The 16,678-nt window shown below is 48.2% G+C and overlaps 1 protein-coding gene across 5 annotated transcripts in view; it reads right to left on the reverse strand.

The window, feature by feature from the left end:
• The window catches only part of LOC119389336 (RNA-binding protein Musashi homolog Rbp6), a 705,926-nt gene that overhangs the window by 313,104 nt on the left and 376,144 nt on the right, over positions 1–16,678 (reverse strand). For all 5 annotated transcript variants that reach the window (XM_049414392.1, XM_037656543.2, XM_049414391.1 and 2 more), the window contains one exon: positions 15,622–15,714. In XM_049414392.1, the coding sequence (XP_049270349.1) occupies positions 15,622–15,714 (93 nt within the window). The remainder of the gene's footprint in view (positions 1–15,621; positions 15,715–16,678) is intronic.

A 16,678-nucleotide genomic window follows, 5' to 3' on the forward strand; every position in this document is an offset into this window, starting at 1 on the left:
CTATCGGACGCAGTGATTGCCTCGATGATGCCATTTGGATAATATCTGGGGTTTAATGTCCCAACACCACGATATGATTATGAGAGACGCCGTAGTGGAGGGCTCCCGAAATTTCGACCACCTGGGGTTCTTTAACGTGCACCTAAATCTAAGCACACGGACCTCAAACATTTTCGCCTCCATCGAAAATGCAGCCGCCGCGGCCGGGATTCGATCCCGCGACCTTCGGGTCAGCAGTCGAGCGCCATAACCACTAGGCCACCGTGGCGGGGATGTCATTTGGCGTGTTTCCGTCTTGCTCCCCGTATTTTCGTTTCACTCACGAAGCACCGTACGGTTTCTAGACTGTAGCACTACCTCACCCACACACACACACGTGCACACGCGCATATATTCAAGACCCACTGAGAGTACGTGAATGAGCGAGTGCCAAGTTACTCCTAATTACTCCATCATGACGAATTAGCCCAACAGCGATTTCTGCTAAGTGTCATCGAGTTTCTAGATCTGTATTTTATTCACGCGATCACATTTGTGGGATCCAATGAACATCGATACTGCTGTACAAGTCTTCTCACTCCAGGCTGTTCTGTCGGCAATTTGTGAGCTCTCAAACGCGGTATGAGAGAGCTGTTCAAGGCAGTCAGGAGAGGAGGCTGCAGCCTAGGCTTTGCACAAAATGATGGCCCTGGTGGTGGGGTTCCTGGCTGGCTATGAGAGACACTGTAGACTCCGGATACCAACTGGGCTTCTCTAAAGCGCGCTGAAATCGCACAGGGCCTCTAGCATTTTGCCTCCATCGAACCCGCGTCTTTCGGGGCCACCACGGCGGCGTGGTAGTCACGCGCTATCGCGAGCAGTATGAGCCGGAACGCTGAATTCGTGTTTATTCAACAATTACTCTTAATGCAGTGACATGAATGTGACGTACTCAATTGCCAAAGAGAGCTTTCCGCTTGAGATTTTTGTGTCACGAACACTTTCGCGCTTGCCAACTGCATTTAGCCGCTATGACCTTTAAAAAGTAATTTCACTGTTATACCTCATATTGCTCACGGCTCTACATGGTATTTCAGAAATATTGAAAAAGGTTGCTGCAGAGAATGACATTCCCCTGGGCCTTACAAGCTTGCCAAGCATTTTGAGAGGGCCGAGTAGCGTGGTACCCGGAGTAGAGCTTGCGATACCAAACAGGTCAGGAAGCACCGCAGGTGCGACACTTGCACAGGATCCATGCACAACATTCGATGCGGGAATATTTCACCTACAGGTTGTAATCCTCCACTGCAGAATTGCAATACTTTAGAACGCTGCACCTTTCACACTTCTTAACTTGGCCCCGAAAAGTGTTCTTTCGCTCACCTTGACAGGTTCCACCTTTTGAGTAGTGGTGAGCACGATGGTTTTGATCATGCAGGCTTTTCCTGTGTATGTGCCGCAAAGGTGCGGCAAAAGTGCTTTGTCAAAAATAGACGTCATTCGCGAGTCTTTCGTATCACTTGATTCCCCCGCCTCTTTAATTGCTTGCGTTGTCCTAGAGAATAACGATTACCCTGAAATAGCGGCTCACACGACACGCATTGCTCATTCTAAAAAGACAGGGCGTGCAAACAAGGACACAAGAAAGAAGTCAGGACACCACAAACGCCGTTTGTGGTTTCCTGACTTCTTTCTTGTGTCCTTGTTTGCACGCCCTGTCTTTTTAGAATGAATACTTACAAACTAGCTCAGCTCTCTGTTATTCAAAACGCATTGCTCTGCGCGAGAAAAGGGAAAGGAGGTTAGCTAGAGTATGTCCAGTTTGCTAGCCTGCTAACACGTGTCGTGGGAAACCATCAGTGTAGAAGGCTTAGTTCTGATGCCTTCAAGGTGGCCTTCCGGGCTGATGAGCCCGGAAGGTGATCTCTGGTCTCTACGCAGTTTCAGTTACAGCACATTGGTGAATCCGTCACACCAATGCGATAGCTGAATGAGTTGGTGAATGCCAACCCCATCCACAGGGCAGACACAGCATTGATGCGTCACGTCAAGAAATCTTTGTTGCCAATTGTAGCTGTAGCAAATCCTTTAGGCGATGATTAACGCCCACTGTCTACTCTGCGCGGTATAAACTTCTGCGCCCGATAGCGGAGATGTGCATAAAAATGCCTGTGCACCAAGGCAAGAAGTCAATCGTGTGATTTACGCAACAAACGTTGCGACTTTTAGTCTTCTTTTCGTTAGGCGCAGCGCAAACATGCGTACGCTTAACAGAAGCTGTGGCTGGCTGTTCTTTGATTCTACTTTTACATGGCGACGGTCGGCGTACGATAACATTAAGGTAAACGCAAAAAAAAAGAAAAGAAAAATAAGAAAACGCTAGAAGGCGCTCACTTCTTACAGCTACATTGGAATTTCAGCGCACGGGCCACTCGTTGTCGATGGCAGCAATTGTGGAGGATCACTCGTCCGCGTGCAGAGGGGATTCGTATTGAATATCGCGCGGACGAAGGACACTTCTTGTCTGGATGTGCGCTCGGCCCGTGAAGAAGCGAATGAATGCCAACTCTGTCGGCTTTCGCTCGCAATTACAATTATCGTTGCTGAATCGCTAATTGCGCCGGCCTTCCGGTCAGCCTTCTTGAAATTCAGGGAACCGTTCCTGCTCTGTAATCTCTCTGTAAAGCTGTTGAAAGAGGATTCGACTCTATATTCTTGGAACGGAAGAACATTCTAATTTACTGCAAGTAAGCAATAAGGAACGAAGCAGGGATGTCTGAAAAACTAGAGCGCTGAACTAAGCGCCTTCTATAAAGCAGCGCCAGGAAAAAAAGAGCGCAGTGGCGTCATTAGTAACTTCTGCCAAGAGCTCGCTCCAGCGCGCTCATTCACAAAGTGACGGCCGGCATCTTTCACTGCCGTGTTCCCGAGAGCAGTGCTTCCTCTGAAATGGCTTTCATTCGGAGACGCCGAGTGGCGCTACCGTGGCGTCACTGGTCTTGCCAGAGGCGCTCGTCAGCTGGTCGATGTGCGAGAACGCAAGGAAATTTTCTGCCTCTCGCGTAAGACGTTGTTTTAAACGTGCTGGCACACTGCTTGCTCAAGAACATGGCTAGGAACAGAGCGTTCTCGTGTGGTTATCTTGAAAGCAAGGAGAAAAAGGCGTCGGGGAGATTTCGGCCGAGACATCCACTCACTCTCTGACACGTGTCGCAATAAAATGGTTTTTCCCCCGAACGAAACCACATTGCTGCCACGAGCCTCGCATTCATTTCGCTTTGAGTTGTGTCGACAACATGGCTGTGTTATTAAGGCCTTAGATGCCTCATGAAACCCTAAATGTGAACGCTGTCGGCGGCAGGAGGAATGGTACAAAAAATAAATCACGTGGCTCCATGCGCATGACCACGGATCACGTCACGGTGACAGCAATCTGTGACATCATCAGGACGTCACACATCGTCGAAATTTGTAAACTCACGACACGAAGTCATCACGTGACACCGTCGCCCGGTCAAAAGCGGGCCCATCCCGGAGGCCAGTAATTTAATGCGCGTCTCTCGAATTGAGGCTCGTTATGTGTTGTGCACAGGTTAATGCATTACCCAGTGTGCTCATGTGCCATAGAGAGCGTACCACATGCTGCCAACTTATTTCGGGCGGGCATTTCGGTGGGATATAATAGCGTGCCGTAAGGAACATGCGAAGAAAGGAAACTAGCAGACTTGAGCGAGGACTCAGCTATTGTGAGAGCAGGATTGTGTCACAGCGAAGAACGAAAAGTAACGTCGCTACGGTTGGTTTCTCGTGATAGTTTATACATATAGTTGGTGAATTTCTTCAATACAAAAATTGAACATTCACAGATCGCTTAGGAAGCATTTATTGTTGTAGTGTTTTAGCACTGTAAGGAATTTTATGGTCCATATCGAAACGTTCCCGTAAATGTGCTGAAATATTCATAATTATATGGCTCTATGACTTATCAGCACTACATCCCGAAACGCGTCCACCCGATGGCTGACATACTTTAAAAGAACTTGTTTCATCACGTGTTGGAAATTGTGTTATCTTATTTAAATCAATCTGTAAGCCTCCGGTGATGACGTGATACTTCTGCAAACAGCGCATAAAGGGGGACAGAATAAAGAACACACAATGTTGTTTATTGCGAGAACGCGTAATCACAGCATCTATTCGGAGGTGATCGTGTTCACGTGTCCGCAGAAGAAATAGCTTGATGACGGATGTTTTAAGGGGGTATGGGCCGGCCAAAAAAGCGATTTTTTTATTTCATTACTAAAGAATAATACAGACTCTGAGGAGGGAAAACGTGCATTGGTGACCGCGTAGGAGTGCTCAAAGCTATTTAAAAATGGCGCCGAAAACCGCACCTTATGATGGGTGCGAGGGTTTACTGACGTGTTCTTTTTCATCATTCTTTCTGCGTATATGCATATTTTATAAGAAATATGGCTTGATCGATTAAATAGCAGCACTTCTTACAATTTTATAACTTTTCAATGAAAATTTTTTCATCAGGGATGCTTTGTTGCGTAGTCATTGGTTTATGTTGTGAACACTTTCAGCGTCTGCTTTTAAACATAAAACCAGTTTTTCTCACGATCACTTTCTTTAAGATTTTCCACACTTGATGTACGTTTTCTGAAAACTATGCGACCGATTGCGCTGAAATGCTCTCAGACTATACTTGAATCCCTTCCGAATAGTCTAAACGTAATACTTTGAGAAAATGTGCTAGTTATAATGAAGAAAAAAAGAAAGATTAAAGTGAGGACTATATTTTTTTTCCTTGTGACACAAACGTAAGGACCCGTTCTTATAGCTAGAGATTAATGCCACTACTATGTGGAATTAGCATGCCAAAGTTGACCGTCATACTGTTTTTTTTGTTTTTCAGAAAATGTACATTTAAATTTACACCCCAGCCTAAAATCTAGTACTCATATACAAAAAAAGTAAGAAAGACGACAGGGTCAAGATTACACAAAGCGAAGGATACAAGCTTTCTCATTGAACACGCAAAATTTCGAAATAAAATATTCAGCAGTTGCTGAGACATAAAGCTGAAACCAAGACAGACGTGCCATACCGCCTTAATCAAGGCACAATAGCTGGCGACTGCTAGTCCTCCCACTGTGCGCGCCCAGCATATACGTCGACATGATCCCTTTTCGTTACTGCACGTTGCCCGGTAGGTATTCACACCAACCGCAGCCGTGTTCGCGCACGCCACCACATGCAAGTCGGCAATTGTTCCTGAAAGATACGGAACGTGTGTCCCATAGATGACTGTGCAGGAGCATACTCAAATACTCTTCTTGGTCGAGTATGGTTGTAGCGGCGAAGCACCTTAGGGTCTCGGCGCGTGTCGCGTGCATCGTGCGTCCTCGCTAGAGTCACTAGAAAAATTTCAGAGTATCGCATCTGTTTTCCGCGCGCCGCCGCCTACGCGAGTGGCTTACTCGCATCACGTGACTTGTCGCCGCCATATCCCTTCCAAACACTTTGGGTGCAGGCGCGTTGAATGCAGAGCGCGGCCGGACATTTAGCAGTACCACGGTTCCTAGAAGTACTTCGTCGCTTTTTTAAACGCGTCATGCAGATGCCGGAGTGTAGCTCACCAGTAACCGAACGTTGCTGGTGAGCTACTCCGGGAATTTTGTATATTTTTGCATTCCGTGTGGGAAACATTAACGTCAAAGAGCGTCGTTGCACGTGGCTGCATAGTTGGCCGCGGAATGAATTCGCCCCCCTCGAAGAACACTCCTTTCTGCAGTGAACTACACAAACTTTGCTGGAAAAGCTCTCATGCAACAGGGTACTTCACCTTTTCGGTTCTGCTATGTTCAGCGATATTGAAAACTACATACTACATACCTTTCTATTTGCTCGGCTGTTTGCATCTCGATCTGTTGAACAGATTATGCATACATTTCGAGTTATAAGCGTGTCACGCACGAGAGCGAAATCGAAGACTTATTGAAATAATAACTGTTTACTGTATACCTTGAAGGCAATTGTCGCATGATCATTTGCCACTGCGCAAAACTGAAGCGTGGAACTCTGTTGATAAAATTGGTATAAGGCAATGTTATTAAGCGTATTTTATTCTTTTCAAAAAAAAATGTTGCTAATGCTACATTGCGCCGAGCGTACCCTTACAATACTGTTTAGCGGGTGAGAAATGGTCACAGCAAAAAAAAAAAAAAAAAAATCGGCTTACGCATTGAGGGAATCGATTTCATGCGAGCCCTAGATCTATATACATAGTGTGTTGCAGTAGCATGCGCGTTCAAAATTGTGGGGATGTGCTATTTCTGATCAAAATAACATAAAGCACTGTGCCGAGGAAGTTTTAACAAGACTGCATTACGAAAAAAGAAGTTGAAATTAAAAGCAGTGCAGAAACCGAACCCCAGCTGTTTACGCGCTGGCAACGCCAAGGAAAAAAAAAAACTTTGTCGGAACACAGCAAAATATTTGCAAATGCACTGCTACGTTGGGAATATTAAGAAGACAAAAATAGGAAATGAAACAACTGAGTAGTGACGTCAATCATTTTTGATGGCTTATTTTCTAGGTATCTGTTAGGAAAAGACAACGTATTCGCAAAATAGGATGCACCTTACCTACCGCACGCCGATTCGCCCGTGTGTTCGGCTGCTGGCGTTCCGAACCGAGACAAATACTTCACGCACAACTTCCACTTACCGTATACACACCACTTCTATTACAGATAACACCCAGCTGAACAGCAAGCATGGTGCGCAAGTAAGGTATGCGTGAGCGATCAGTCGAAGGACGCAATGCTGAATGTTCTCGATGTTCGATAATGTTCTCGAATGCGCTATAAAGTGAACCTGAACACCGACTGCAAAGCTAGCGCAAAGAATCAACATTCACCAAGTGTCGAAGTAAATGGCATCTCGCACGGTCATTACGCTAATGCAACTATGTCTACAGCTCCGGGCCTTGCGATCACACCCGGCCGTGAAACGAAAAGAGGCCGATGAAGCCACGAAGAGAGTTCGCGAGCACATGGCAACATTCGCAGCACGTTTCATTAGCTACACCGATTACCGCGCAGTCGATTCATGACTGTCGATGACTCGAAATCACTTCTGATATCCTTTTGAAGAAACACATACACACATATTGCAGTAACGCCGAGCGTAACACGGCATCGAGGGAAAAGATCGGTCACTTCTCAACACACGCTACCAACGCGCCGGACGGTCTGGAAGGGAAATGGCCGCCGCCGCCCAATGTTGCCCGCGTGCAGCCTACCTTTGCGGTACTCTGAAATTTTCCAGTGACTCTAATCCTCGCCTGCTGTCGCGGCGTGCATCGTCGTCTGCTCTTGGGACTATAGTGTACTTGGGACGGTCCATTTGCTTGAGCGCAAGAGAGGGCGCCACCTCCTCAGCGCTCGTAAAGCCCCTAGGTCTTGGAAAGTAGCGGCGCTGTTTTATCCACGCCGCCGCACCCTCCTCGCGCCGGCAACGTCCTCTTTTTTCGCCCTCTCTTTCGTGGAGCCGGCGCATCCGCAACGCTGAGTGGCTGCGAAGCGCGATACCTCGCAGTCAGGTGACACTGACGTCACGAAAAGCGCGTGCGAGGAAACTTCGCGCGCTTTTAGTTGCTCGCGCACGCCATGAACCCTCCAGGCGTGAACCCTCCAGGCGTGTGTGTGCGGGTGCGTGCGTGTTTGTGTGTGTGCATGTGTGCGCTTGCGTGTGTAGGTGCGTGTGCGCACGTGTTTTTGCGTGTGTGCGACTGCATGTGCGCGCCTGCGTGTGCGTAGGTTTGTGTATGTGTGCGCCATGGTGTGCGTGCGCGCACGTATGTGTGTGTGCATGTACGTATTGGCGCGTGCGTATGTGCGTGTGCGCACGTATGTGTGTGTATATGTGCGCCTGTGCGTGCGTGCGCTTGCGTATATTCGCGCGTGTGTATGTGCGTGCGTGTCTATCGCGACTGTACCCGCGTGTGGATGTATGTGGGTGCGTGTATCGCGTGTGCATGTATGTACGGGCGTGCTGCGTGCCTGTATTGCGAGCATATGTATGTATGTGCGTGCGTGCCTGTATCGCGTGTGCATGTATATGCGTGCGTGTCTATCACTTGTATATGCGTACGTGTCTGTAGCGTGTGTGTGTGTATGTGCGCTCGTTCGTGTCTGTATCGCGCGTTTATGCTCGTGTGTATGTGCGTGCGTGCCTGTATCGCGTGTATACGTGCGTGGGTATGTATGTGCGTGCGTGTCTGCATCGCGTGTGTGCGCGTGCGTATATGTGCATGTGTGTGGGCATCGTGTGTGTATGCGCATGCGTGCGTGCCTGTATTGCGTGTGTAAGCGCACGTGTATATATGTTCGTGCGTACGTGTCTGACAGCGGCATTGGCACAAAAAATGCTTCCGGCCAACTCATTTCGACCAATTCAAGTAAACCACCACATTTCTTCTTGGCTACCTTCTTTGAGCTCATCAAGACAACAATTAGCAACGAAATTCTCGACTATGCTTTATGCTGCTTACATTACATGCGCTTAATACAACTCCGCGTTACGGACAGCCGAAGCGGCGACGGAGAAGTAAACCGCTCTGCCGCCAGTTGGTATACTGTTTTTTTTGTTTTCGAAAGGCATCCGCTTGTATTTATCGAAGCGTGTTAAAAATATATATTTGTTAATATGACTTATCCGAAGCCCACCTTCGTCACGACGGTTTTTAAGCGACAGATTCTCATTTAATGCTTCAAAGGGCCGAATAAACAAGCGCGCGCAGTGCTTCTAATGCGGCTGCGGCGAGCCATTGGAGGGTTCAGCGTGCCGTGCGCACCGCGCCGGCCAGGGGAGAGGAGAAATCCGAGGAGAATTGAGGAGGAAAACGCGCGCGCGGAGGAGAGTGTCGCTACTTTCAAAATCAAGGGGCTTTAGGCGCTCGCCGTGTGGCGAGAGAGAGCGAGCGGCGCGCGTTGACTGTTGGTGAATTCCATTGGCGGATTCGGAGTGGCCGACGAACTCTTCGCCGGAGCACTCCACTCCGTGGAGAGCATCCGAAGGAAATCTGCCAATGGAACACAAGTGCCCTCGCCAGAGCAAACGGTAGGGGGCGCTAGCGCACATCTGCTTCGCAAGCGCCCAGCATTTCTCGCGGTTCGCGCCGTTTTGGCCTTCCCGGGCGGGGAGAGTATTTCGGCCGCGCGTTAAAAAAGTCACGTGGTACACAGAGCTGCTCCGCGCGCGGCGGTCGCGGTTGCCTAGGCGACGAAGACGCGGCCGCGGCGGCACTCCGACCGTCGTTGGGTTCTGCGGCAGTGCCATGTTTACTTTGGTATTACAACGTATTCAGTGGGCATTGCGATGACGCAGTCACTGCATGAGCTAGCGCACAAATGCAACATTCAAGGGTAAAATTTAGCACAGCTTCACTGACTTGGCGTCGCGAAGACTGATGAAACTGCGGAGCTGGTGCCTTTTCCTTGGCTTTGAGGTGCGTTTTTTACTAAGTACTATTTTAGCTGTCAATACAGCGATGATAATATGACGCCGCTAAACTGTCCGTGAGCTCCTGCTTTGGCCACTCGCAAGCCAGGATCGGATTCCCTTCGTTGCCGGGCGGCCGACGTCTCTCTTCCCGATGAGTTTTGTCGTGCAGTTGCCGCGACACGCCTCTCTCACTCGAAACTCCGGGTCGGCCCGTCACGTTGGGCCCATGCTCTAGCAAATTACCATCATATTTCCCACCGCGCCGCTTCTCCCGAAGACAGAACCTTGTTCGTACTCGCCATACTCGTCGCCGAACGTCGTAATGCTCTGCGCCGACAGTGCACGCTTTTGTACTGCTTTGTTCACGCAGAATTTATTCTTGCAGCAACAACGAAATGAAGCAATGTTAGTGCTGTTAAATCAAGGTGTGCGGCCTAGAGGTAGGGGGCACTCTTGTAAGCTCAGTGCGAGCAGCCCGGCCGCATTAGAATTAACACCACAATTAAAGCACGATATGCAACACGAACTGACTGTCGAATGTCAACAGCAAACATGCACGCTAGCAATAAACAAAGATAATGAAGATGTGCGTCTATCCTAGCCTCTCCTAACTCCATCGCACTGTATGTGTTAGTAGTCAGGGAACACCAAGACCAGCTTTTTTATTGCGATAGCAATTATAAGGACACTCTCGGCTGGATTTTGCCGTCGCCGCCGTCATGTACCGTATATATATATATATATATATATATATATATATATATATATGGCGGCGAGTGTTCCACACTCGCCGCCATGGCTGCGATTGGCGCTGACTAACACTCCTAGGTTTAAATCAACATATATACCCCAGAAAGTGGACGGGAGGATGACCGCCGCCGTAGCTCAGTGGTAGAGCATCGGACGCGTTATTCGAAGGTCGCAGGTTCGGTCCCTGCCGGCGGCAAGTCATCTTTTCGTCCACTTTACTTTCTTCACATTTATATTCTAAATACTACAGATAACACCCCCTGTATTTTCCTTGGCGTTATTGTCTGTTAGTTCTCATTAATATTGTGTCTAACAAAGATAAACGAGCCCTTGAAAAATCATCTGCTTTCCTTCATTCATAGCGAGGGTCTCGTCCTGGCAGACTTAATGCCTTCAGGTAGTATGCGAGGGATTATTGGTCAGCTGCCAACTCGTAAAAAGATCACGTGCTACGTGACGCCAACAGGCAAAAAAAGAGTGTTCCACACTCGCCGCCATGGCTGCGATTGGCGCTGACTAACACTCCTAGGTTTAAATCAACATGTATACCCCAGAAAGTGGACGGGAGGATGACCGCCGCCGTAGCTCAGTGGTAGAGCATCGGACGCGTTATTCGAAGGTCGCAGGTTCGGTCCCTGCCGGCGGCAAGTCATCTTTTCGTCCACTTTACTTTCTTCACATTTATATTCTAAATACTACAGATAACATCCCCTGTACTTTCCTTGGCGTTATTGTCTGTTAGTTCTCATTAATATTGTGTCTAACAAAGATAAACGAGCCCTTGAAAAATCATCTGCTTTCCTATATATATATATATATATATATATATATATTTATATATTTATATATTTATATATATATATAAGCTGCAAAGAAATATAATACAGAAAAATGCTTCCGAAGCGGGGAATCAAACCAGGGACCTCTTCCTCCACAGCGAGTGGCGCTAGCCACTACGCCACGAAACGCAGATCCTCCACGTAGCTAACGGCGAGCGTTATATACACATCCTTTACCGCTGGACGGACTCAGAGACGGCTGCGCTTATAAGCGTTTCTTCATTACCAGCGAGATGGCGTTAGGAGCGCGACAGGCGCATTTAAAAGTAGTCAGCTCGCTCGCTCGCTTCTTATACTTGCGCAGGGAGAACCTTCCCCTTCCGCTGTCTGCTCGCGCGGTTTTCTTGTGCTGAGGGGAAGAGGGATGTTTCACGCTTTCACCGTGATGTCCGCGCTCATGTTACGGAGCGTACGAAAGCCACTCGAGCTCAAGGGACGCCGCTAAACGAACAAACAGAAGATGAGCGCGAACTATCAAGTGTCACAGCTCGACACTTGAAGCGCGCTAGTTTCCTTCGCTGCTTCGGCCACCTTTGCAACAGGAGCGCTGTTCAAACTGAGAGTATCCATTGGCGAGCCTCACTTCATATAGCATTAGTTTCTTGCTATCGCATTCATTGCTTCGGCCTTGCGGCGAAACTGTGATTTTTTTACTCTGCCGAAATAACATAACACTACCGCAGAAGGGGAGCGCATACTATCGATACGATGGCCGGAGCCACCGCGTCCACGCGTCTCGCCGGTCTCGCTCGCCTGGCAACGGCCAGAGCCCCGCCAACTCCACGCGCGCAGGCAGAGGGCAGCACAGCCGACGTGTACCACGTGACTTTTTTAACGCGCGGCCGAAATACTCTCCCTTACGGGCGCCAGCGGAGAGAACGGGCGCGGTCGGACAGCGCATTTCATCACACACGCGGTACGCCACGCTCTGCGCACGCGCGGGGAGCTTGCGACTTCCGGTCGAATCCGCCGCTTTTCGCGGAGTAGAGAGCTGCTCCGTGGAGTGGATCTGGCGCCGGAGCAGCTCCAGATGTGCCAATGAAACATACAGGGAGCACTCTCAATCCGCCAATGGAACAGACTTGCTCCGAACGGAGCAGAAAAACTGCTACCGGAAGTGCTCCGAATCTGCCAATGGAATTCACCATATGCAAACGCTCTTTCTGTGATGAACGCTGAACTACCAGCTCGCAAGGCACGAGAACGAGCCCTTGCCACGAGAGACAACGCCAACGCAGGCAGCGTCTGCTAGCGAGTCGTGTTTAGAAAAAATTATTATCACAGACGGTTAACGTCAATAACAATTCAACGTAGCATTTGCTTGCTAGACATACGTTTACGAGAATGACAAAGCAAACTTCAGTTACATGGAAACAAAACATGAAACGACGCGGAGGCAACATGTACAATGTATTCTTGATTAAAAAAAAAAAAAACCGACTGCTCGCGCTGCACAACCGTTCACCGGCCACCCCGCATATATAGGCACTGGATCTTGACCTGCAATGTGATGCCGGTGGGAGATTTCCCTTGTGCGTAGTTGAACAATAAAGATTCGCAGCGTGCACGTTAACTAAAAGCTGACTGCGAGTCTCTGTGTCCTATCTTTCCTCCGTCTCTCATTGCCCATTAGCAGTGATTTTGCTGTGGGAAACGCCGGCGCACACTGCATGCTTCGCCCCTCCCCAATTTTTCATCGCTTTCACGCTAAAGCGCCGCCATGTTGGTTGTTGCGAGCGCAGCTGCAACGGTCATTCGAGGTGCGCGTGAGGTAAGAAATTACCGAACGCGGTTCAACAAAGTGTGTCGTTTATATTTGAAGCCCAACTAGCGTTACTTGCCATTTTGTTAAAGTGCATTACAGTACACCGGCACAGACGCTGCTCGGCGTGAACGCGCAGTGAACTATAGGGTGCAGCTAGCGCCAACGGCGGCACCGAACGCCGACGTTGAGCCGTTTTTTTCCTTTACCCGAACGGCGTTGGCCGGCATTGCGACGACACGTGACGTCTGTGGAACCCATCAGCGCGGCTTTTGCCGCGTGGCTTTTGCTGTGTCAGTTAAGGTGGCCATGACACCCAATTTCCGGCCCGTGGTGTGTTGGTTAATCCTGGTGCGCTCACAAACAAGCTGGTGAAATTTTAGCGCATTCGGTCGTGCACTTAATTTATAATTCAATATAATTATAAACACACGAGCGGCCCGACAGTCGAGCAACACTGGCGCGCTCGCGAGCCGTGACGTAACTAGCTGCTTACTGTGCATTCCCGGAAACTATTTTGTTCCGTGGTCAGCTGCGCGGGTAATTAAACTTCAGCATTGATCAGTTTGCCATTGCAATTAAACGATCTGCAGCGGCTGAAAAAACGCCACCGCGGCGCAGCAGCAACATATTGACAGCATGTCATAAGGTGGCTGATCAGGTAGCAGACGACGGCACCGATGCACGCTGCACATGGCGTCATACATGCCATGGCAAAATGCCGCCGGTAGGCAGGGCTTATAGCCGGCGACTTCTCGAGCTTATCTTGGACTGAAATATTCTTTAACAGTCCATTTTTCCTATATGCATAGACGCTCTCTATTCTTCACCGAAAACTGAAAATTGTTGGTGGAGAGGCCACTCTCGGCTCGCTAAGGTCGCGTGTGCTCGATGCCTCTCTGCTCCCTGCGAACGCAGCTACTGCGCTGCATTGCCGATCCCCAAGCGGGTGTGTTTCTTGTGGAGCGGTATTTGCGCTCACCGGGAGATAGACCTAGCACCGCAACCTTTTCTGCAGACAAATGGACGCTTGTGCGCGACACTTCACCTCGGCTATGCTGCCATGATATAGACGCCTTGATGTGTGATTAACTTTCTGTGGCTTTGCTCGTTCTGTAAATCATCTTTACACGTAACTTCATCATATCGTTACCTTAGCTCAGTGAACCCGAAAATTATGAAAATCTAAAAAATCCTTGTGGACTGCATTTTCGTAAGTACTTCAGCGGGTCATAACTGCGGCGTGCGCGATTGAGCCGTTTTAAGATGAACGTAATTCTGCTCAAATACGGATGTACTGACTTTTATTGGGTGCTTAATGAAACTTATTTCATAATATAAGCATTAGGTTTTACGTTCTAGACCTGCCGAATGACGTCGTCAGTGCTCAATCACTTGATTCATTTTTGTCGCTGCTGCAATCTCATTTAGAGGCATTGGAATAAATTGACTGGTATCTGTGCGCAAATAAAGGCAAAAACACTGTATCGCGCATGTACTGGCACATTGTTACACGTGTTAACAGTTCTCACATGTAGTATTTCATGTTACTTGTTCCTAGGGCATAACCTTGTTATTGCTATGTTCTTATTTATCATAAACATGTATGCGTTTTTTTTGTTTTTTTTTTGTTTTTTACACCCTTGAAATACTTATATGCATGGTTCTTCTATTACTTTTTCTTTGGTGTTGTCGCTGTTATGGTTACCTTGTACTGCGGATTTTCCCTTTTTATTTTTTCCTGATATGAAGTCCACCTTATTTTGTATGCCCTCTCCTGTATAGGCCTGAAAAGGCCTACAGTATTGAATAAATAAATAAAATAAATAATAAATGTGCACTGCTTCATATGGCAAGCTACGTCTGCCACCTGATGACTGCAAAAATTATTTTACGATATAATTCGTGTGCTTTACTGTTTCCCCGAAACAATTGAGCGGATAAGAGAATATTCATGGAGTGCTGGTTCTTGGCTTACTGCTTGTTCAGTACTATATGCATAACAGACGTAGCGCGAGATGCTTGTCAGCTTTCTTTTTTTTATTTTACTGCCTCCGCATTTCCATGGATAGCCCCGCTCCATTTTTTTCCAACACTGTATCCTCTCGAGCACGATAATGATAAAATCGAGATAAGAGCACTTCATTTTGGCTGACATGCTTCTTTCGCTTTTACAGACACCGGACAGCGACTGCACGTCTGTTTATTCTTCACGAATGACAAGACATTCCACCAAGCTGTTCGAGACCCTTGACCGCTGTTTATAAAACTCGGTCAACTTCAATCTTACCCGAGCCATCTTAACCTTTGTAATCTTACTACCGAAAACTGAGCAAAGAAAACATGGAGCCATTTATTCTTCACTTGTTTAGCCCGCACTGTCGGGACAATATTTCTATAAGCGAATGTGTTACACTCCTATTCGTACTGCGTTTCCTTTGTATGGCTATAAACTCTGCTATTGTAGACTAGCTTCCCTTATTATTGATCAACACAATATTGCCACGGGAGCCAGTATAGAGCCAGCAGTGCCTGAAGAAATAATAATTGTTATCAAGTGGCACATACGACTTAAATCATGTGAAAAAAGTCAATTATTAGGGCATCCAGAACTTACAAATGTGATTTTGCCAACTTCACTGTGCCCGTTCGGTCGACATGTTCGGTTTTGGCCTATTTTTCTGCCCTCCCAAATTTGGAAGCTTTTTCGTAAGTCATTTTTGTTGCGGTTCTGCCCACGTGCATACCGTGCGAAATATTGCACCGAAGAACTCACCCGTCCAAACTGCTGGAAGTAGTTCTTTACGTCCTCCAGCGTTGTAGGCGCAGAAAGGCCGCCAACGAACACTTTCTTTGTTCTGGTGACCATCTGCAAGAAAGGAGAAAACTGCCGCTGAACAACTGGCGCACGCCGAGAATAGCATTGGCTGAAAACACGAAAGCTAAACAAGAACAACTTCCTAACAACAGAGAGCCACAAGGCAGCCGCTTAACTTGCGACTGCACGTGATGCAAGCAAGCAAAGCAGCCTGTAAGATAGAAAAGTACAGCAGCATAAACGGTCGCGATGAAAACCTTGTCTGGACACAAGCATCTGCGAGCCTCTGAAAAAGACTTGGACTGTGTCTGTACCTTCTCATGGTAGCCGCGCTGCCCGACGCGTCCAACTTGATCAACGTCGACACATCCTGAACGTTCAGTACCTGTATTTCAGCCATTCACAACAACTTCACTGCTGTTCTCGTTTTCCACAAGCTCCAAGAGCTCTGGGGTCCTTCCTAGCAAAGAGATGCACGCCGCTTCCGGCGTGTGTTCCTAGCGTCGCCTTTTAGGACAGCTACGCAACCGGTTGAGTGTTTCACCGCACCCTTCCAGGTCTTCGATGCCGTCTTTCACGGTGACGTATCTCATCGCGTCCGCTGGATATCGAAAGACGGCGTCAATCCTCTGACGCCGAGCCAGCTACTTCAAACGTCGCCGTCTTCAGGCCATGATCTTGCGCATTCTTCCCCAATATCTGTAGAACTCGATAACTAATGAACGCACGTGTGTAGCTAGTGAGATTAGGTGCCCCGAGTCCTTGGCGAGATCCGCACTACAACTTGAACATTTAGCATCCTCAGCTGACATTCTACCGGACGACAGAAACTGGGAGGCACTATTGCCATTCGTCACCACCTGCGTCAAGCGCACAACACGGGTTCCTCGTTCACGGCCGCTTACTTTCTCATATCTACTGTGATGTCGTGCACGCCATAGAAGAAGGTAAGCAGTGCAACAGGAGCATGAAACAACACCATCAACTGAAAGAGCGGCGCAAAAAAAGACAGAAA

The sequence above is a fragment of the Rhipicephalus sanguineus genome, chromosome 4 (genome assembly GCF_013339695.2).
Source record: "Rhipicephalus sanguineus isolate Rsan-2018 chromosome 4, BIME_Rsan_1.4, whole genome shotgun sequence".
NCBI lineage: Eukaryota > Metazoa > Arthropoda > Arachnida > Ixodida > Ixodidae > Rhipicephalus > Rhipicephalus sanguineus.